Source organism: Entelurus aequoreus, linkage group LG07 (assembly GCF_033978785.1).
Source record: "Entelurus aequoreus isolate RoL-2023_Sb linkage group LG07, RoL_Eaeq_v1.1, whole genome shotgun sequence".
NCBI lineage: Eukaryota > Metazoa > Chordata > Actinopteri > Syngnathiformes > Syngnathidae > Entelurus > Entelurus aequoreus.
The window spans coordinates 25,930,347-25,954,308 of NC_084737.1; the positions used below are offsets into that span (position 1 = coordinate 25,930,347).

At 39.4% G+C, this 23,962-nt stretch overlaps 1 protein-coding gene across 1 annotated transcript; it reads left to right on the forward strand.

Annotated features, from left to right (window-relative positions):
- Positions 1-2,876: 2,876 nt before the first annotated feature.
- On the forward strand, positions 2,877-9,802 carry LOC133653594 (translocon-associated protein subunit delta-like). The gene is made up of 6 exons (XM_062053038.1): positions 2,877-3,047; positions 3,252-3,370; positions 3,445-3,519; positions 6,053-6,142; positions 6,214-6,279; positions 9,327-9,802. Exons 1-6 carry the CDS (start codon positions 2,999-3,001, stop codon positions 9,429-9,431), a joined length of 504 nt encoding a protein of 167 aa, XP_061909022.1. The 5' UTR covers positions 2,877-2,998; the 3' UTR covers positions 9,432-9,802.
- The last annotated feature ends 14,160 nt before the right edge of the window (positions 9,803-23,962 follow it).

Genomic DNA, 23,962 nt, shown 5'->3' on the forward strand with positions numbered 1-23,962 from the left:
GCTGGAACAAATAATTTCAGATGGTTTGTTCTGCACTTTGGTGTATAATGTATTCTTTCTGATAGGAGAAGTTTGTATTCTGAGGGCAGTGGGTGAGTGGAATCTGAATAGATTTGTTTGTGTCATAACTGACTGGTTATACAAATGATTAATGTACTCATGTTTCATACCATGAATCTTCATTGCTGTTTTGTGCATGTTAGCCAATCGGGGTTTCAATTGTACGGTTAGGTTGCCAAACAACGCTGTAATTCCGCATCTGATTAGGCTCTCTAAAATAGCTTTGTAGAAAATGTGCATGATCTGATTGCTAACACCGTGCCTCAGTCGTCTCAAAAAATACAGTCTCATTTGCAGTTTGTTGCACGAGTTAGCAATATGCAACATTTTTGTAAGAGCGAACACTGAGGAACTGTTTTCCTAGCGTAGTAAGACATCGATAAGCAAGATAAGCTAGCTTTTGCGTCAACAGCTGAATCGCTTCTGAGTTTGTAATGCACAACATAATGCAATAGGAGGACAATCTGTATTGACTGAAAACATGAACAATCATTTTACAGTATCTATGAAGTATTGGCCCACATTTCAAAATGACCAAATGTATTTTTGGTCATTTTAAGCATTACGGCGGCGCAACAATTTAAGTTGCATCACAACATTCGCCATGTCCTTCAACAACTACTAATCATAGCAAACTTCATGAGATACTTCAAAGACTACTTACGGACAAATGATGATCTAGAACTTTGTTTTGTAGATTGAATATAAGGAGAATGAGCCACAAGTTTTAGAAGCTGAGTGATAAGCAGTAGTTCTAAGTACTTAACAAAAAATACAAACTACTAACATAATAAAACAATCACTTACTGTACAATGTCTGCTCTCACTAAGATGCCGAACAATGGGATGTTTATATCTTCCCATTTAAATGAAGAATTAATCATAATCCTCACGCAGAAAAAAGGCGGGCGTCTATCTCGCCATCTCTGGGTCTAAGTTGAATGTCAATCAATCAATCAATCAATGTTTATTTATATAGCCCTAAATCACAAGTGTCTCAAAGGGCTGTACAAGCCACAACGACATCCTCGGTACAGAGCCCACATAATCAAAGGTGATCAACTTCTTGGTTTATGGCAACTCTCTGCTATACAAGGGAGAGGCATGATTTATAATCCGCATTGAACTTTGCGCCACTAAAAGTAGTTCCTCTGCGTTAGCTCTTATAATAACAATATTGCTGACACTTGGTTGATTCTCAGGTCAGGAAATGTAAATAGAGTATTGTCGGCGGTTTTTAGAGGGCTTTATGGGAGCGATAGATGATTCCCATTAGCTTGATTGTTAGCTACCTCGTACTTGCAGTCATAGGCGCCGATCTACATTTCTGCCAGTGGGTGCTCGGTGTGTGTATTAAAAAAAAATAGACGTTCAGCGAAGTTAATATCCCATATGATTTATTATTTTGTCAAACGGACCAAACTCGCCACAAAATTAACTTCAACAAGATTGATTTTTCAAAAATGATTTTAAAGATTGAAAGTTGTCATCAATCCCGGGTGGGTGCTCGGCATTGTCAGTGGGTGCTCGGGCCCGAAGCACCCACGGGATCGGCCCCTATGCTTGCCGTATACTAAAAATTAGAATGTACCAAAAAAAGAAATACATATTTTCTTGTCTTACGTAGAGGGATTGCGAAAGATAGGCAAAGTCTAAAAAAAGTTCAGTTTCCCTTTAAGTCAGTATGATCTTATCTGCTCCTCTCAGAATTTGTATATTTTGTATTTTATTTTTAGTTTTTTTTAAGTGATTAAAAAAAAGAACAAGTATGATAACCACGCTGTGCAGAGCAGTAACTATAAAACAAACATTACTGAGACAGTCTTTCAGAACCGTCGCATGTCATTATAGAAATATATATTTGCCACTTAATTGCCAGACATCACAATGGAATTGACTAACGTGGACCCCGATTTAAAAAAGTTCAAAAACTTAATCGGGTGTTACCATTTAGTGGTCAATTGTACGGAATATGTACTGTACTGTGCAATCTACTAATAAAAGTTTCAATCAATAAATCAAAAAGCCAGTTATTCCTGCACGGACGGTATAGCCAAGTTGTGGTTAAGAAGGTGGATTTTTGTTCCTTATATTTACCAGAAACGAAGTGATCCGAACACACGACCCGGGACTTTGGGGGACTCCAGTGAGAACCGTCCTCGTTTTCCCGGTGTAAAGCTGCGAGCCATTTGTCTCGTCTCTGTGGGCTTTTATCACGCTTTGGCAGAACAAAATACAACCTTTGTTTTCCCTGTTTCCAGTTGTGGTTAGCACAACCAAAAACAACACAGTTTTTCGGCATTTTGGAGGCAGAATGACGGGTTTAACCAGCGTAGGTCGACAGGTTAAAGAGTAATGGCAACAGTTTGTTTTCAACGCCAGTCTGGTTGCTATGGCTCGAAGAACCCGTATGTAGCTCAGTTGCCCGGATGTCGGCCCTCACCTATGGAAAGAAACACCAAGGTAAATCCTAATTGTGAGATTAATAAATCGAAATTGTGAGAATCATTTTTGTATGTCTCATAATTATGACTTTCTCATACATTTGACATTTTATTTCACAATTATGACTTGACCGTGTATTTTCCCATGCCGTGGCGGAAACGGGATTCCATACATAACCGATCATAAAAAATAACAAATGGTAACGTAAACAGAAATGTATAATATGTCAATGGATACAACTGAGGAGTAAGAAGAAGACGCAAACAAGAAAATGAAAAAGCGTTTGTATATTTTATTGTTTAAACTTCCGGTTTTAACATGTTGACGCGTCGTCAGGGGCATCTTCTGCAAGGCCACGTCATTATAGCGCATGCGCAGTGACATCGCCACGGTGAGCTGATGTGGACTTCCTTTGCCTTGCTAGCAGTCAGCCAACCAGGAGCAGTACTTCATAGGAGCTGCACTTGAACAGATATAAAGTCTCAAAACCAAGATGTTCCGGATAGCTGCCTTTATCTTCCTGTTGGTGGTTGCCTGCTCGGGTAGGTTTAAATAATATATTTAGCGTAAACGCTCTGTTTGTAAAGCTCTAGCTTCTTCTTGCTATTTAAGCTAGTTATTTGCTACTAGCTAATTAAAGCCACACATGAACCTACACCGCACATCTTGGATATTCGACTGGCCAAACGTGTGTAAATGCTATTTTTACTGTACTCATTGTATTTACTCTGTAACTGTGGCGACAGGCGAGAGCTGCACCGACCCGACTATCACCCCGTCGGCCTACACCACCTCGGACGCAGTTATCTCTGCAGAGTCTGTGTTCATCGTGGAGCTCAGCCTGGTCTGTGCCAACGGAGCTCAGGTAACAACTGTGTCCACATGTGGAACACATTCTTAATAAAAGTTATTGTTGTTAATTACTGTGCTCCTCTGCAGAGTGTCACACTGTATGCCGATGTCAGTGGAAGACAGTTCCCTGTGACCAGAGGCCAAGATGTTGGCAAATACCAGGTACTGTATAGTGCAGTGGTCCCCAACCACCGGTTCGTGACGCATTTGCTACCGGGCCGCAAAGAAACATTAAATAATTAATAAAGGACTGCATTTTCTCCGACTCAACTTTCGCCCATACTTGCCAACCCTCCCGATTTTCCCGGGAGACTCCCGAATTTCAGTGCCCCTCCCGAAAATCTCCCGGGGCAACCATTCTCCCGAATTTCTCCCGATTTCCACCTGGACAACAATATTGGGGGCGTGCCTTAAAGGTACTGCTTTTAGCGTCCTCTCTCACCTGAAAAGGAGACTATTATATATGTCTCCGTTATCCGTAGGTTTATCTATAACCCATAAAGTAGGCAGGCACGGAGCTATTTCTCAGCGTGTGTTTATTCCAGCCGGCACGTTAATACATTGACACACAACATCCGGATTCCCATCATGCATTGCTTCAAAACTACGGCAAGTAGTAATGTCCACAAACATAACAGAGACGAAGCAGAAGAACGTAGAAGAGACAAGGCGACGTCGAGTAAGAAGAAGAAGTACGCTTGCAAGTTCGAAAATGATTGTAAAAAATAATTTCAGTTCATCCAGGACAGCTCGAAGGGGAAGGGGTATGCTGCCTGCAAATTTTGTAGATCAAACTTCTCCATTGAACACGGTGGACGAACGGATATACTCATTCATGAACGGATTATTTATATATATATATACATATTATAAAGAAATACTTGAAAATATATACACACCCCCCCGCTAACCCGCCCGGCCCCATCTCCGGAATTCGGAGGTCTCAAGGTTGGCAAGTATCCTTTCGCCTGTCCCACTAGACACAGCAATAAGCTTGTTTATAGATGTACAATAATACTCCTCATAGTAAGTTGCCATTTGTTATAGCTTTGTGACATGATACAGTGCACATTAATGAACATATAAAATATAAATGTGACAGATTGTAGCCAAAGGCTGATTTCCATCTGCATCTCATTGCAGAGAAACAAGCCCAGGGCTCCCACTAATTCAGTGTTATAGTGAGTTGTATTTTCCATGCACTTATTTTTGCTGTATTTTTATCTGGCATAAGTGGAAAGCCGGTCCCTGAAAATAATGCCTACATTAAACCGGTCCGTGGTGCAAAAAAGGCTGGGGACCACTGGTATAGTGTATAACAGGGCTGGGCGATATACCGATATATTTTTAAACAAGATATGAACTAAGAAAATATCGTAATATCGATATAATTTATTTCACGTTAAAATGACCAAACACCGCTTATTTGTTGTGTTCCTTGATTCTCCCCCGCTTCCCACTCCCTCTCAGCACACCCTACCATTCCTCCTTCCAAGATGTGCTTGCACGTATAAGGACATCCATGATTGGTTGATTGTGTACTATGATGAGTCACGATTGGTTGACATCAGGGCAAAAAATTAGGCACAGGCCAATCAGAGGCAACACAGGGCGGGTCATGGAACCAGGAAGGGAAATCACAACAGACATTGTTCCATCTCACCAAGGGATACCGCCAGCCCACCACTTCAGGTGGGATGGAACAGTCCGTATAACACGTCACAGATGATGTCACGCTAACATCACGTGACGCCTCTGATGAAGGCTGCAGAAGCAAGATAGCTGAAACTTGTCAGGTACAAAACTTTACCTTACTAGCCTATATAAATCAAACACTTATAAATACACATTAGTAGGCTAAATGAACCTCTTCAACAGATAATGGTAAATGGTAAAAGGGTTATACTTGTATAGCGCTTTTCTACCTTAATGTACTCAAAGCGCTTTGACACTATTTCCCCATTCACACACACATTCACACACTGATGGCGGGAGCTGCCATGCAAGGCCCTAACCAGGAGCAAGGGTGAAGTGTCTTGCTCAAGAACACAACGGACGTGACGAGGTTGGTAGAAGGTGGGGATCGAACCAGGAACCCTCAGGTTGCTGGCACGGCCAGTCTCCCAACTGAGCCAGGGACGGCGTGGCGCAGATAATTGATAAATTGCCATGTCCAATTGTTTGTGTATTTTCTTCATCTGTCGCTTTCAATCAGGGTGCGAGAGGGTTCACTTAGTGCATCACATGGTATAAATGCATTGAACCCTCTTGTCATCTTTCTGCAATCTATGCATAGACAGCCTGGTTCATTGCTTGGTAGAAGCACTGCCAAATAACAAAAGTTAGGTGGAAAAAAGATTATTGCTAAGCCTAATGTCCCTGTGCGGGAATATTTGGGCTCCAAACCGAATTAACAAAATGAGCCCATCAACATGGACAAACAAGCCAGTATGCTGAATTTGTTAGAAAAAAGGATGACAATGAAAAACAAACCACCCAATCCGATTTTTCCAACCGTTCAATATTTTACATGCATTATTATGATTACTGTACCTTAGTGTTTAAATTGTGCCCAAAATAATGCTGACAACATTGTTTATCGACAATAATGTGTGGAAAAATATATCATTGAGCAAAGTGTGTTATCAGCCCAGGCCTTGTGTTGACTTTTAAGTGTTTGTTCCTCTTCCCTTAGGTCTCCTGGAGTCTTCCTCACAAACAGGCCAGCTCTGGCACTTACCAAGTCAAGTTCTTTGATGAGGAGTCCTACAGTGCCCTGCGCAAGGTTAGTTCCATATTTTGCCACACAGCTAATTTTGCAATAACAAGTTTAATTTTTTAATTATGTGTGTTTAGGCGCAGAGAAACAATGAAGACGTTAACGCCATTCAACCGCTATTCTCAGTCAACGTTGACCACAGGGTGAGTGCCTTCTCATGCTGCGACCATTTAGCCTCAATCTTTATGACGAGGGATGGAAAATGATACGATTTTTCGGGTTGTGATTCAACTTTCGATTCTGTTTAACGATTCGGTTCTTTATAATTTCTCTTATTGATTCTTATTTGGGGAAAAAAAGACACCAAAAAGGGGAATTAGCATACATTGTGTTTATTTTAGAGGTAACATGACCTTATAAAAGCCTACAGTGAGGTCTTCAAGGGGAACTGCACCTTTTTTTTTACTTTTGACTATCGTTCACAATCCTTATGAGAGACAAAACAATTTTTAAAAAATTTTTATTTTTGCATTCTAAAATATAGAAATTGGCTTGTTCTTGGTGGCTAGCAATGCAGCTAATGGGAGCAACACTTATTTGGAACATCCCACAGGTGAACAGGCTAATTAGGAACAGATGGGTGCCATGATTGGTTATAACAGCAGCTTCCATGAAATGCTCAGTCATTCACAAACAAGGAGTGGGTGAGGGTCACCACTTTGTGAACAAATACGCGAGCAATTTGTCGAACAGTTAAAGATCAACATTTCTCAACGAGCTATTGCAAGGAATTTAGGGATTGAAAAGGTTCTCAGAATCTGGAGAAATCACTGCATGTAAGCGGCAAGGCCAAAAACCAACATTGAATGCCAGTGACCTTCGATCCTTCTGGTGGTACTGCATCAAAAAGCGACATCAGTGTGTAAAGGATATCACCACACGGGCTGAGGAACACTTCAGAAAACCACTGTCAGTAACTACAGTTTGTCGCTACATCTGTAAATGCAAATTAAAACTACTATGCAAAGCGAAAGCCATTTATCAACAACACCCAGAGATGCTGCCGACTTCGCTGAGCCTGAGCTCATCTAAGATGGACTGATGCAAAGTGTAAAAGTGTCCTGTGGTCTGACGAGTCCACATTTGAAATTGTTTTTGGAAACTGTGGATGTTGTTTCCTCCAGACCAAAGAGAAAAAGAACCATCCGGACTGTTATAAGCGCAAAGTTCAAAAGCCAGCATCTGTGATGGTATGGGGGTGTATTAGTGCCCAAGGCATGGGTAACTTACACATCTGTGAAGGCACCATTAATGCTGAAAGGTACATACAGGTTTTGGAGGAACATTTGTTGCCATCCAAGAAACGTCTTTTTCATGGACGCCCCTGCGTATTTTAGCAAGATAATGCAAAGCCACATTCTGCACGTGTTACAACAGCGTGGCTTTGTAGTAAAAGAATGCAGGTTCTAGACTGGCCTGCCTGTAGTCCAGACGTGTCTCCCATTGAAAATGTGTGGCGCAATATGAAGCGTCAAATACCACAACGTAGACTGTTGAACAATTTAAGCTGCACATCAAGCAAGAATAGGAAATAATTCCACCTGAAAAGCTTCAAATATTGGTCTCCTGAGTTCCCAAACATTTACTGAGTGTTGTTAAAAGGAAAGGCCATGTTACACAGTGGTAACAATGCCCCTGTGCCAACTTTTTTGCAACGTGTTGATGCCATTAAATTTTAAATTAATGATGATTAGCAAAAATAAATTATGTTTCTCAGTTCGAACATTAAATATCTTGTCTTTACAGTCTATTCAATTGAATATAAGTTGAAAAGGATTTGCAAATCATTGTATTGTTTTTATTTACGAATTGCACAACTTGCCAACTTCACTGGTTTTGGGTTTTGTAAAACTTTGGTGGAGGGTTTTGATATTGTTTTGGAGAGCTTTGAAGGCTCCAACAATGACTCCTATTAGCCGTATCTTGCAAGCGTTTATCCTCTTTAAAATCCTTAAAAAAATACGTCTGTTCTTTTCTCTCAAGATTGTGAACGATAGGCAAAATTCCAAAAAAAAGTACATGCGTACACGTAGCATAAAAAAAAAATATATATAAGAAATAAATATTCTTCTGTAGAATTTACAAAATAAAACATGTGAAAATTACACAAGAATGTAAAGAATCTTCCTCGAAAATATGCAGGTGAAACTGCAAAAATCAAAATATCATGCAAAGGTTGTTTTGATTTACAAGATGAAACTAATACATGACAGACTTATAGCATGCAACTCAAAATATTTGAAGGCTTCTTCTGATATTATTTTGATGATTATGGCTTAGAGCTTTTAAAAACCTTAAATTCAAAATCTCAGGAAATGTGGGTTTTTCCCAAACTGACATATCTCGCTTTGCATGTCATGAGTTCATATCACATATTAGTTTCACATTTGAAGTTAAATTGCTGACATTAATGTACTTTTACACGATATTCCCATTGTTTTAGTTCCACCTGTATTATATGACTTGGTGAAAATCTGGTTGGAGGAAAACATACAACTTTTTTTCTGACTACAATTGAACGTTCACCTACCAAAAATCAGGAGCACTGTGGCAAATGTGTGCAAGCTTTAGTCAACAAACTTGGTCACTGCTTGGTGACATTTGTTCATCCTGGCCTGAGTCTACTCTTCCCTGCCGTGATAAAAGGAAAGAGGTATCGTACCGTAGACCTCTCTTTTGCCTCGAAACCAGTCAGGATCAGTCTTTAGTCATGCTCATCTAAATGAGAAGGCGTTCATTTCAAATAAACAGACATTGACATTATAGTTAGTACTTGTATAAACGCCAGATGATTGCTGCTGGGATGAGATTGACGCGGTTCAAAAACAACACTCCTTTATAGTTGTTGCATGCTGTGTGTTCAAATGTTTCAGCATATTGTTTGTATGTCTTCCTCTTGATGAAATGGCAACCTTGCAAGTATTACAAGTAGTGCTGTTGTAATCTTTTCTTGTAAAATGTAGCCAAACTTAGGAGCGTTTCTACTGCCTGGGCACCATGTTGCTGCCTGATACGTTGCATAATGACGTCATTCCCGCCTGCAGGAACCTTAACGGAATTGCTTGAAAAATTGGGAAGAGATTCCAATGATTTGTTACACCAGGAACCAGTACTAAATAAGAACTGGTTCTCGATTCCCATCCCTACTTATGCCTCATATGTACTTCTCTTGTTGTGTCACTCCCTTCAGGGGGCGTGGAACGGTCCATGGGTGTCCACAGAGGTGGTAGCAGCTCTTATCGGCATCCTGGTCTACTACTTGGCCTTTAGTGCCAAGAACACCATCCAAGCATAAACAGATCCAGTTACTTTTTGACCCTCTGGATCATTAAAGACTGACTACTGGCGCAGCTCCACAACAACATTAATGGCACGTCTTGAAATAAGTTTTTCCCTGCTTTGGGCTGAGGATTGGTTGACAAGTCTTTGTATGATGTTTTTTTTTTAAATCAGGGACATCAGGTTTGTATCTTCAGATATTTGTAATTGTTTTTTTCTAAACCTGGACCCTTCATAAATAATGATACATGTATTTGGTGCTGCCTCATAAGGCCCAGGCCACATTGTGCTTTGATGGACAAGAGAGGCACAGAGAGATCAAACCTTACACATGTAGCAGAGCAATTTGATGGCAGTTCTTCAGAACCAATAAATGGCTTGTTTTTCCTTCCTGTCTAATGTATTGTTTTTTTCCAGACCATTAGCACACTAGCATCGCCACTGATATCTTTGTTTCCAAAACGAGCTGCAGGATTTATTCATCTCATTGAGTTCCTCTTTAGTTTTGCTGATGTGGCTGCCATGTAAACTACAGTGTATAGTGACTAAAAAGCACAGCAATGACAGTACAGTCAGAGGAGAAAACAAAAACAAGACCAGATGAAGAAATGTACTTGTATTACTAAAAATCAAATACTATTGTCCCTTGCCACATCATGCGTCAAGTTTGAGTTTTTTTTCTAAATACATTAAACATATGTAGCCTACTTTTTTTTTAGCATTGTCATCCACAGTGTTGGGTTAGTTACTGAAAAACAGTAACTAGTTACAATTACTAGTTACTTTATTTCAAAAGTAACTCAGTTACTTACACCAAAGAGTAATGCGTTACTGTGAAAAGTAACTATTTAGTTACTTCTTTTTCCCCCCTTTTTTTTAAGGCTCCCATTAATGCCCTTTTAGCCTTCATTTCAGTACTTTTATTGCACTGGAGAATAATACAATCTGTTGATCAACTTGACATGCATTTGCATCACTGAACTCAGAAAGCAATGTGGTCTAAATACAACACACAAAGACAAAGATATGTTTCAAAGGGCCAATTTATTTCAGGCCAGAAAAAATTGACAAAACTATTTTAAATAGCTGCAACATAATGGCACTTTAACTTTAACTCTTAAGTAGATAGGATCTTTGATCCAAGACACAACTTACATTTAACTAAAATGTTATTTTCTTTGTGCTCGACAAAAAAGTATTGAGAATGTCCCCATGTTAAAAAACTCGACTTCTGGCTTCGCCATGATGTCTTGTTAGTTATGAGAGTAGCGTGTGTGTGTGTGTGGCCCTTTAAGATATGACAGCATGAGAGGTGAGTGACGTCAGTGAGTGAGTGGGCGAGAGAGGTGAGGGAGCGGCGACAGTGAGTGCGTGTAGGCAGGGGCGCCACTAGGGATTTTGGGCCACATGAAAATAATCTTTACAGGGCCCCCAACACAGCGGCAACATTTTTTGATGCTATTTTACATACAATTATGCATTTAAATTGTATTTTTGACTATCATTACAATATTTTTGAAAGAAGAACAGCATCACAGTTGACATGTACAGTAGGGGAAGAACTGAGCACTCTGAATACAATGGAATTAATTTTGAGTCATTTATTTGCTGCACCACTGATTCTTAAATTGGAAATAAAATCTTCCATGACATTGAATAAGAACAGCTTGATAAATGTTTGACTGGATTGATTATTTAACTAATATAGCAGTAAAATGTAAAAATCCAGAGTTTTCTTGAGCTAACATGGTGAGAAAAGTGAGCTAGCTTATTACCACAGACAGGGCCAAAGTTAATATGCATAACTTTCCACCACAACTAACAAACCCACCTTTTTTTGGAAATATTGGGTGACATATTGTCGACCCTTCAACTCCTTCTCCTCTCTTATTTTCTTTTCCTTTCTTTTTTGGCTGCCTGATTTTTGAGGCATACTGCTCTCTCCTCCGCTTTGCCCGCTCTGGCGCTGTCTGTGACAAATCGCCCGTGCTCTACCTGCAGCTGATCCAGTCGGACTGAACCATTTTACGTAAATAGAGGGGGGGAGGGAGGGCCCTGCAGGTGTTGATGCTTCCAAAACAAATAAAGGTATTGTTACCAGGACATGGAAAATAAAACATGTGTGATTATATGTTAGTTAATAACTTAGTGTCATTATTTTTTCTGTATTATAATTTCATCATCATTAGGGGCCTCTCTGGGCCCCCCTCCATCATGGGCCCCTAGAATCCGTCTCCTTTACCCCCCCTTTTCGGCGCCCCTGCGTGTAGGTGCTCTAGCTTGCTGGATGGCTGCGTGCAATAAAGTCACAAAGTTGCAACAAACCGCCGGGCTCGTCATTCACCCTCAGCTGTAAAGACCCTCTTCTGGGTAAAGTGAAGGTTGTTAGACCCGAAGTACGGCTCTGGAGGAACGTCTCCCCTGCGGGGAGGCGTGCTTTCTGTGGGTGGGGGAAAGCACGCCTCTTCTTTTCCACCGGAGCGCTCCAATAAAACACACTCAGATCTTCAGTTTCTAGCCGATACTACATAACAATAACGTAAAATAACGCAGTAACGCATCATGCAGTAACGGTAACTGAGTTACTGTATATAAAAAAATAACGCGTTAGATTACTAGTTACCGCCGAAACTAAAAATAATGAATGGAAAAATCTGATATTACAATAATATGGGTGAGGGTGGACCTACGTCACTTCCGCCTACCAATCCCCTAGCAACCGGGAATTCGTTGAAAACAAACCAGCTCACAGCGAACACAGCATTGACAGAAAAAGCATTTAACGAGCGTTGTGGCTTGGAAGTCGGCGTTAAATCCTTCATTTACGCATTTTTACTTATTCGCATATCGTGTGAAAAAACGAAAATGTATTATTTGCGTCAGACTCGTCTCAGTGAACTTTAAAGCTTCTCAGGCTTAGCTTAGCTTGCTAGTTAGCTTAGCCTGCGCGCTACTAAGAAAGAGACGCGGAAGTTATCAACAACAAGATCAAGTGTTAGTGTATAAAATATTGAGAGATTTGAGGGCTACATGTTTTGTTTAAGTACAACTGTTCTTCGCCAGGTGTTCTTTGGCCGCCCTGGCTTACGTTTTCCCGGTGGTGTCCATCTTAGCGCTGCCTTTGGTATCCTCTCGTTGTCCGGTTTTCGAAAATAGCTAGCTAGGCTATAGACTATATAGTATATACCGCATGTTATTTTTGTACAACAGCAACTTCAGCTGTCGAACGTTATAAGGTAAAAATTCAACAAGTACATTAGCACGGACGGTATAGCCAAGTTGTGGTTAAGAAGGTGGATTTTTGTTCCTTATATTTACCAGAAATGAAGTGATCCGAACACACGACCCGGGACTTTGGGGGACTCCAGTGAGAACCGTCCTCGTTTTCCCGGTGTAAAGCTGCGAGCCATTTGTCTCGTCTCTGTGGGCTTTTATCGCGCTTTGGCAGAACAAAATACAACCTTTGTTTTCCCTGTTTCCAGTTGTGGTTAGCACAACCAAAAACAACACAGTTTTTCGGCATTTTGGAGGCAGAATGACGGGTTTAACCAGCGTAGGTCGACAGGTTAAAGAGTAATGGCAACGGTTTGTTTTCAACGCCAGTCTCGTTGCTATGGCTCGAAGAACCCGTATGTAGCTCAGTTGCCCGGATGTCGGCCCTCACCCATTGCCCACTAAATGAGATCGTGGCTCCCAAAGTCAGCACAGTATGTCATATTTTCTATCATTACGTCTACTATATTTGATTAAACGAGTGTAAAGGTTAAATGTTAAAGGTTGTAAACAAATACTTGATTTATAATCAGCAAAATCTACTTCGCTTCGCGGAAATTTACAAAGGTCAGGCCCGGAACTAATTACAGCCATTTAGGAGGTCGATGATGACGTCATTAACTACGTGTTCCTTGATTGGATGGTCAGAGTCACGTGGCTAAATAGCAAAACGCATCTAGCGGCACATGCTAAAACATACAACGGTATGTATACATTTATTTTATACATATATTTCCCTTTTTATTCATTTAATTTCCTAAGCAAATAAACACTTAAGTAGCAACCATATTGAACCAATTTGAACAAAAAATATTCGCCTCATATAAAAACAAAACGGACTTACAATTACAAATCAACCTCAACAGTCATTAGAAAGATAAGACGGGAGGGTTAATTATTCTCGACAAACAATGAGCATTTTGGGTGAGCCAGTGTGATTTATTTATTCTTTAACATTTTATATTTGTTTTTGAATTATGTATGCTGATTTGTTCGGCACATTTGTGTTTACATTGCAGGTTACTAACTATAGTCTGTATGTCCTTGGATTTTCATGGAGTCACCAAGCCGTGCAATTACAACAAGTGAACACACGGTAGCGGAGTTGTGCTGCTTCAAGTCCTGTGGTTAAGCTGCTAATGAGGTTTAGTTATTGTTACCTCATAAACACATTACAGAATATCCTATGAGCCACAATTTTACTGCACACTAGCATGGAAGTGAATCGATTTAACATAATGCATTTACAATTTGTCACTAACAAAAAATGTACAGTAAATTTATTTTGACAATAGTCTTTGGTTTTAATAACAACTGTTTATTCATACAGTCCCATGACACTAATGTAAACTGTGCATCGTGTTCTGTAAACAGAGTACAATAAGTACAATGACTTTCTCGTACGAATAGTTTTTTCTTGTCTTTTTCTGCATAAACACACACTCACGGGCCCAGCACGTGTAAATCTTTTTTTTTTTGCGTGCAGTCACCTCAGCTAAAGGACAATGGAGACATCCCAATGTTGATAATAAATAGGAGACATGAGTTGGAGGGAATCCAGGCACTCCCAGATGGAGTAACCTATAAAACTGTGGGAAGTTGTGCATTATTGAATGGATAGAACAAACAAATACTGCAAAAAGGCTGCAGGCTTCTCCTTTCTTGTAGCTGTGTGATGAAGTTCCAAGGCATGATTACTGACCACTGGGGGAGGAAAATCTAATATTTAGAGTTTTTTGTTATTGTTTCCGGGTAATTGTAGCTGCCGGAAGGTAATTCTTTAGTCATGAATTGTTTGTCTGTTGGTTTATCCTTATCTAAGGTCAAATTAAACAAAACTGAATTGAAGTAGTTTTTGTACCAAGTAGTTTAATTTGGGATGAGAATTGCAAATCTGCTTTTCGAAGGGCTCTAACAACCTATGTCATTTCAAACAGAATCATAACATAACCCGTTTTCTGATTTTGTCATGCATCCAAATTCAATTGAAGCTCCACTGCTAATCAGTTTCCAGCTTAACCCAATTAAATAATGAGTTACAGTGTAAAACATGTTCTTACCACTTTGCTACATGTCACATATGATTCTATTCGTCTTTGCCACCGCTGCTATGTACCTGTCTGTGGTGGCGTCACATTGGATAAAAGTCTAATAGAGATGGAACGTTCCGGAATGAGTCAAGTCTGCACAGCTGGGTTTGACTCCCAGATGAAGTTGTGTCAAGTATGTAATATTATGTTTTAACAATGTTAAATTTGTTTTTGTCAAACAATTATTTTCTATGAATGTCACTTCATGTCATCGAAAGATGACGTAAAGAAAAAGCTGTTTTTTTACTCTTTTTTTTTTTTTTTTTTGTCAATAATTTTGAAGTTTTCCTGACCATTAAATGTGATCACTGGTACAGGAGAGTTTCAAACTGTTCTTGGTCTGGTGGGAGGAACAGATTCGCTGACAAAAACGGGTTGGAAGCACTTTAAGATCGACACACAGCAATTTGCCTAGCAACGCGAAGCCATATGGAGATCAAGCTGTGAGAGATTGGGATGGGCTGACATCTCCACCTGAGCTCTGATCGGCGCAAGGAGTTTCTGCAAACGGGATACACATTCACATTGGTCTTACAAAAATTAGACAACCTGAAATCAACCATGAAAGCAGATGTGGCAAGTCTAAAATCAGATGTGGGAAGTCTAAAATCAGAAATGGCAAGTCTAAGATCAGATGTGGAAAGCTTGACGCCATCCCTTACCGCTGGCGTCGACCAACAGGTTCTGGGATTACCGCCATGACACGCGCCAACCACCTTGCAGCCACAGCTCCGATCGGCTGCCTCGACAATAGAGGCACAGAACATGGTCCACTCTGAGACGCGGGGCAACAAGGATAGCTACCCCTGCCCATTGCCTCTCACTGCTGGCAACGCCAGAGTGGAAGAAAGTCAGTTCCACGTCCCAAGAGCTAGCTTCTGCAGCCGATTATTGGATCGTCAAAGGCCCTGTCTTCGGCTGCCGCCCAGCTCACAAAGCCCTCGACTTCTTAATGGGGAAATACGTTTAATCTCTTTTTATTTTTGTGTTAGCATTTAAGCTAGCAAGCTGGCGGCAGTCAGTTTGGGAGTTTATCAAAGTGCAGTCATCAATCACGGTGTTTCGATAGTTATAATGTAAAACGATAATACTAACCATTGGAGGTATCGCTACATCCCTATCACAATTGAAGAATATATAAACATATTGCTGTTTGAACAACTAAGCTTTGCAATCGTACACATTGAACTTACAGGCTGTGATCAGTGCTCTGTTAGAACAGGCAGGTCCAGAGACAGAGGCGTGAATGGCCAAATTACCATTAGGTAAACAGATTTATGATCAATTAAGTTTTCTTCTGTTTAATACATATGATCATTTTTTTATCTTGATACTTTAAAATTCTTGATCATCTTTATGAGAGCGCTCCCCCATCCCTTCTCACGCAATAGACTATTCCATTTTACTGGGCATTCACAGACATGATTTAGGAAAATGTTTCTTCTGCCATTGGAAATATATTGTGTGCCTGTTTATCTATTTATTTTTAAATTAAACTTGGTTAAGATACTTTAATGAGTGTATAAGTACTTTTTGAGCATATTTAACAAGATTGTGATGATAATGACAACCTTGATCATTTTGATTACAATAACCTTAGTATGAAATTGTCATATTATTACATCCCTAATTGCGCTTTAAGAGTCTATGATGATTCTAATCTACATGTAACATACTTCCTTGTAGTCCAGCATGTCCAGATTAACATCCCAAATGGCTCTGTGTTAAAAAAAAAGGCATCCAAATGCATGAACCTCATGATTTAATGCTTTGTCATTGTTTAATGTAACATTGTAACAACATTTATAAGTCAGAAAAGAGGTCACCATAGGTCCCATTTATGTATCGTGACATGTATCAAATCGAGAAGTCCTTGTCAATACTCAGCACTAAAGTCCTTTTTTTTTACTGAACAATTTTTTTTCCAGTGTCATTGTTTTTAAATTTCATATTCCTAATTTTCACTTGTAAACTTTTGTTGGAAATTTGAGGGAACAGTCTTTGAGGGGGCATTCAGATTGAGTTGAGTTAATGTTTTTGTGTTTGAAGGACTCCTCTTGCTGCTGCAATGGCTTCAATTGCAAAGCACTTTCTCTCACCATGTTCTGCATTAACATTTAAAACAACAACAACAATAAATAACATAAATTTTTTGCTTTACTTGCAGCTTGACAGTTCCAATTTTTTTTTTCAGAGCCAATGTATTTTTACTGCCAAAACATAATGGCATTGTTCTGACTCGATAAAATAACATTGTCTCATGGTACAGAAAGTTAGAATTGAGAAGAAGTGTCCTGGGATTTTCCAAGGTCTCAACAAATGTTGCCAAGGTCTGTGGAGCTAAGCAGGTATCAGTCATGGCATCTTGAATGATGAGGATTTCTTTAGCAAAGTTCTTCTGTAACTTTAGGGTTACAGTAAAACCCCCACTCATGAGCTTAATTGACCCCGTGATGTATCTCTCAACTTAAAACACTTTAACAACCTCAAATCAACATCTCCCATTAAAATCAGTTAAATTGGTGAAAACATACTGGTTTAAACATACTGCTTTTGTTGTAAAAACATACTTTTGAATAATAAATGTTACATTAATACAGTACAATAAAATGTACTACTAACAACTGCAGTAGTTTTATGAAGTAATGTAACAATAACGTACGGTATTTACCTTGGAGAGTGGACTTCTATGGTATCACCATCCAGCTGCTTTCGCTGTCAAACACACCACAAGACAGCTTTCCATATATCCCATGAATAAATGTCTTCCGTTTAGATATTAATTAAACATCCTTTTGCTTGTGATACGCTCGAATTGCTTTGGCAGGTTGATGACACACTCTGTCATGTTTTTGATTATTTATTTCTTTAATGCATATCATTTACTTATGTTTCTTAGCACTGTCCTTCACACTCACTTTCTTTCTTCCCATGGTTGGAAAACAAAGTGATGTGCTTCTTTGGCTAAAAACTAATGTTACTGAGTAAAAACTGCAGTTTTGGGCAGATCACTGTGGCATTTGTCATGCCAACTAATGGGGATGCTTGTCACTCAGTTTTTTGCTTGCAACTAAAAGCATACCAATCAGTAGAGAGAGACCTCTTATCTCTAAACACTCCTATATGTTGGTGCACTATTTAGCTGAGGTGACACTGTATATTTTTACCCTCTATAATTGAATTGAATTCATTTTGGAATAACTTTAGAGGTTCTTATTCCAACTCTTAGTAATGAAACAACTGGAAATATGTGATGAATTACATTGTATCGATTGCATGTTCGAAATAAACTGAAATTGAACTGAACTGAACTGAATTATATGGTTGACAAAGCTGACATTTGTGCAGTCCCATTGATGGCACTGCAATTAACTTGGGTACTAGTCCAGGGTCTGCCTCTCCCTCTGAATCCGGTGGTATAGAAAATTAATGGATTAATGGAATCTCTTACTAATATTATTATTTTTACTACGGGTGATGATGGGTTAGAATCATGGACATGTGGAGGAACGCTAAGAGATGGCTCTGTACCGAGGATGTCGTTGTGGCTTGTACAGCCCTTTGAGACACTTGTGATTTAGGGCTATATAAATAAACATTGATTGATTGATCTGTGGAATTATGTACAATATATCAGTATGACATGTGCACTGTGCACACACTCATGTAACAATGTACACTAGGATATGAGAACTGAGCCAAACATGTTTTCTTTTGCTGGTCCCTACAAGTTTAAAGCAGAATGAGATATCTGAATGCGTATGTGGGGGGCCGAGCAGACGGTGTGTAAAACAACATCTCGGGGGCAGACACCCAACAGGCTTAGTGAGACTCAGCCGTGTGGAAAGTGGCGTCGCACAAATGATTCTCACATGCAGTCACGCCCTCTTCCCCTGGAAACACACTGTATCTTTTCACGCTAGCTACCACTACAATAGCAGTTATTGTTTTGGTAATTCACGGATGTCCAGGCATTCAGACTGTGACTTATGGTATATGTACAGTAGAGCAGCAGTTTGAGAAGGGGGAATAAACCCGCGGTGAGCCCTGTAAGCCTTTGTGCTTTTCTCTCGCTCTTACCTCACTCTTCCTGTCCTGCATGAGCATCCACTAATCCACTTTGCCTGTCCAGCCAGTTGCTTGTCAAAAACAACCATATATGGAGAAATCACCCCTTTCTTCCACATGTCTGCCTTTCTTTGCCTCCGTAATGGGACCCCCTATTATATTTGAGCCTACTTCACAGAATTGCCACTGTAAAAGAGTATGATTTCATTTTCTGCTCCCAGTTGGCGGTGAGCCATAAAATACTGCAGATGAAACGGCAGCAGACACAGCACAACGAACCGTTTCGTCGCCCATAAATCCAATGAAAGCATGTTCAATGATCTCCCGTAAAATGGCTTTTATCAGATGCCTGTTTTGACCTTAAACGAATAACCAAAAAAACTCAGGTGCTAGTTGAGGTGTAAACACAACTGCCCCCTGAGTAATGAAAACAAGGTGGCCGAACACGATAAAAGCTAACTCTGATCCCGCGGGCTCTCGGTGTAAGCTCTTTTAAAATAAATGCCGTCTGTAAAGAATGAGGTGAGAATTTCAGAAGAATTGCGAACAAACATTTTAAATAAAAGCATGGCTATGTTTGGTAAAAAAAACTTGACTCGGATGAACTATGCTCATAAATAAAGTGCTGAATGCCTTGTATACATGTACAGAAAAAAAGTACATTCCCAGCTGCTTGGGTAAACTAGCTGTATATACTGTAAGTTCAAGCAAATAAAAGAGAAAATAATATTTATATCCTAAAGGGTCTTGACAAATTGCTTGGCTTGTGTTTTTGTTTCCCATAGTTAGTGCTACAGAGCACAAAAGGGGATTGGTTGTGTGCAGATGTGCTCACATCTGCGGACGGGTCTTGAGTGACAAAACACTGCAGCCCCTAGTCTGAGGGTCTGATTTATACCGACTGGTCAAGGCCTGAGGCCTCATCATTCTACACACTGGACGCTCTTCTCGGTTGAGCCTAAATTGATTCCAGGAAAGAAGTTCACCTATTTCGCTGACCTTGCAATAGCCTCCAAGCAAAGTAATTCATTCCTATTATAGTCCATATGGCTTGGCAGGAAACACTACCCCCAGCGTAATAACAATGTAACCTTGACTTGTGACATCAACCTGGAACGCATGACCGCCATGATCTTTTCGAATACACACACAGTACACGATGACGGAAGACAACCAGACCTCGGGCTTGAACAGTCGCAAAATGAACAAATAAGCGGCTACAATTATGTTAATATAGTGTTCCACAAAAGTAAGTACGCCGACTTCATTATAGCAACCATGTTTTGTCTAAATTGCTGGCAACCCAAGTGGTTAGCAAGGTATCTGGGTCTTGCTTATAGTTGTGGTAGCATCATGGTCTGAGACTGCATGAGTGCTGTCTGTGAGGGGATACATAAATTCCAACATGTACTGTGCTTTTCTAAAGGTGGAGGAACGCAAGGTGTCTAACATTCACCAGCTCAATGATATCAACATAGAGACGTTTTTTTATGCACATATGCGTGCCACCTGACTGGCGTCTGGACTAGAAAATGAGTCGGAAACAAAGGAAACTCAGACATTTGGATTAAACTTTTTGGTCTGGGTCTTTCAGTGTGGAGTTTGCATGTTCTCCGTGTGACTGTGTGGGTTCCCTCCGGGTACTCCGGCTTCTTACCACTTCCAAAGACATCTATATGTGTTGGCCTTGCAATCAGCTGGCGACATGTCCAGGGTGTACTTTCTCCTGAATGCTTGGATAGACTCCTGCCGCCCCGCGACCCCAAGAGATGCAAACGGGAGAAAATGGATGGATAGATGGAACATAACTTTATTTCTAATCAATCGATTGCTAAGAAATTTTTTTCATTTTATGGCTAGTAATACAGTCAAAAACTGCCCTGATGTTTACAGCTTAGCCCATAACATCTGATTTTACAACAGGGGTCACCAACGTGGTGCCCGCGGGCACCAGGTAGCCCGTAAGGACCAGATGAGTAGCCCGCCGGCCTGTTCTAAAAATAGCTCAAATAGCAGCACTTACCAGTGAGCTGCCTCTATTTTTTAAATTGTATTTATTTACTAGCAAGCTGGTCTCGCTTTGCCCGACATTTTTAATTCTAAGAGAGACAAAACTCAAATAGAATTTGAAAATCCAAGAAAATATTTTAAAGACTTGGTCTTCACTTGTTTAAATAAAGTCATTAATTCTTTTACTTTGCTTCTTATAACTTTCAGAAAGACAATTTTAGAGAAAAAATACAACCTTAAAAATGATTTTAGGATTTTTAAACACATACCTTTTTACCTTTTAAATTCCTTCCTCTTCTTTCCTGACAATTTAAATCAATGTTCAAGTAAATTTATTTTTTTTATTGTAAAGAATAATAAATACATTTTTTAATTTAATTCTTCATTTTAGCTTCTGTTTTGTCGACGAAGAATATTTGTGAAATATTTCTTCAAACTTATTATGATTAAAATTCAAAAAATTTATTCTGGCAAATCTAGAAAATCTGGAGAATCAAATGTAAATGTTATTTCAAAGTCTTTTGAATTTATTGTAAAAATTTTGTTCTGGAAAATCTAGAAGAAATAATGATTTGTCTTTGTTAGAAATATAGCTTGGTCCAATTTGTTATATATTCTAACAAAGTGTAGATTGGATTTTAACCTATTTAAAACATGCCACCAAAATTCTAAAATTAATCTTAATCAGGAAAAATTACTAATGATGTTCCATAAATTCTTTTTTTAAGTTTTTCTCTTCTTTTTTTTTGGTTGAATTTTGAATTTTAAAGAGTCGAAATTGAAGATAAACTATGTTTCAAAATTGAATTGTCATTTTTTTCGTGTTTTCTCCTCTTTTAAACCGTTTAAATAAGTGAAAATGTCATTAATTATTAATAATAACATAGAGTTAAAGGTAAATTGAGCAAATTGGCTATTTCTGGCAATTTATTTAAGTGTGTATCAAACTGGTAGCCCTTCGCATTAATCAGTACCCAAGAAGTAGCTCTTGGTTTCAAAAAGGTTGGTGACCCCTGTTTTACAAGGACAAAGTCTTGCCATGTCTTCAAATGATTCAACCAATCAAAGGTTAGTTTCCCTTGTGACAAATACCGCACTGATTCTATTCCCAGGTGTGTATAAAAAGAACCCCAATCCTCCAGACCTGAAGTACAACCTGACCTCTAACAACTCGATTAAGATTCAACCACATACCATAGTGCTGATCCTCAAAGGGCCTGAAAACCAAGTCGGCTGCTGAGTTGGCAGACATTTTCGATGTATCCAAACTTCAAAAGGAGAGAATAAGAAACATATTTGAAGAAATTGGTGTTAATGACAAGCCCATGTCAGGCAGACCCCGTAAGACAACTGTTCAAGAGGACTGTTAGTTACTTTGACTGTCCAGGGCCAGCCATTTTTCAGAAATTCCGGCATCTACAACAACCGTTTTATACAAGTTTTTATGCAGTGGTCTCAATGGACAAATTAGTGCTGACAACCCAACATAAGACAGAAGAAAACAAAAACATATATTTCGTTAGTCAACTCCCACAGCTTGCAGAAAAGACAAACAGTGGAAAACTGCCACAAGATTGATTTGTAATTCATGTCACATCCCAGCATTCTCTTTCGTCTTCTGCCTGCCACCTTTTGGATACATTGACTGTGTTGGACTGGCCTTTGTGTACCGACCCTTGCCTGGTAATAAACTCACCTGCTCTTGTCTGCCAACTCTGCCTTTGTGTCCTTCCTCTGTCAAGTCCCTGACAGTATTGGTGTTTAACAGATCTGTAGAGTGGATGGCAACATCAACTGCTTGAAGTGTCAAGAAAAATATCGCTGCCAATTACATCCAAAATCACATCAAAGTTCCTGAAAGCAAAGCTGGTCAAACTGGTCCAGGATGGTCCAGCTTAGTCACCAGACATGAACATTATTGAGCATATCTGGTGAAGGATAAAACCAGTGATGCAAAACCAGTGAAGTTGGCACGTTGTGTAAATCGTAAATAAAAACGGAATACAATGATTTGCAAACCCCTTTTAACTTATATTCAATTGAATACACTGCAAAGACAATATATTTAATGTTCGAACTGAGAAACGTAATTTTTTTTACTGACAGTGGTTTTCTGAAGTGTTCCTGAGCCCATGTGATGATGTCCTTTACACACCGATATCGCTTTTTGATGAAGTACCTACTACCCCCTGAGTGATCGAAGGTCACGGGCATTTAATGTTGGTTTTCAGCCTTGCCGCTTACGTGCAGTGATTTCTTTAGATTCTCAACCTTTTGATGATATTACGGACCCTAGATGGGGAAATCCCTAAATTCCTTGCAGTAGCTCGTTGAGAAATGTTGTTCTTAAATAGCTCGTTGAGAAATTGTTGTTCTAAAATCTTTAATTACAATTTGCTCATGCATTTGTTGACAAAGTGGTGACCCTCGCCCCATCCTTGTTTGGGAATGACTGCTTTTATACTCATGGCACCCACCCGTTCCCAATTAGCCTGTTTTTTTTTTTGATTGATTGAAACTTTTATTAGTAGATTGCACAGTGAAGTACATATTCCGTACAATTGACCACTAAATGGTAACACCCAAATACGTTTTTCAACTTGTTTAAGTCGGGGTCCACTTAAATTCACCTGTGGGATGTTCCGAATAAGTGTTTAATGAGCATTCCTAAATTTTCTCAGTCTTTTTTGCCACTTGTGCCAGCTTTTTTGAAACATGGTGCAGGCATCAAATTTCAAATGAGCCAATATTTGCAAAAAATAACAGTTTACCAGTTCGAACGTTAAATAACTTGTCTTTGCAGTCTATTCAATTGAATATAGGTTGAAAAGGACTTGCAAATCATTGTATTCTGTTTTTATTTACAATTTACACAACGCACCAACTTCACTGGTTTGGGGTTTTGTATTTAGTTTGCCTTTTCTTTGGCCCACTCCTATAATGTTATTAATTTTCTCTATCTTCAGTAAAAAAAACAACAACAACAACAACAACAACAAAAAAGCATAAATCTATATCTTGACAAAAAAACAACAATAACTTGTGTGTTGTTTGGGAACAGTTGGTAATGGTTATGTGCAGTAAAACTTTTCATGAACTCAACTCA

What these genes read in the sequence shown, in the direction of transcription:
- LOC133653594 (XM_062053038.1), top strand. Translation starts at nt 2,999, where the DNA reads ATGTTCCGGATAGCTGCCTTTATCTTCCTGTTGGTGGTTGCCTGCTCG. An exon ending in TCTGTGCCAACGGAGCTCAG is followed by an intron (nt 3,371 to 3,444) that starts GTAACAACTGTG and finishes GCTCCTCTGCAG; the next exon opens with AGTGTCACACTGTATGCCGA. An exon ending in AAGATGTTGGCAAATACCAG is followed by an intron (nt 3,520 to 6,052) that starts GTACTGTATAGT and finishes CTCTTCCCTTAG; the next exon opens with GTCTCCTGGAGTCTTCCTCA.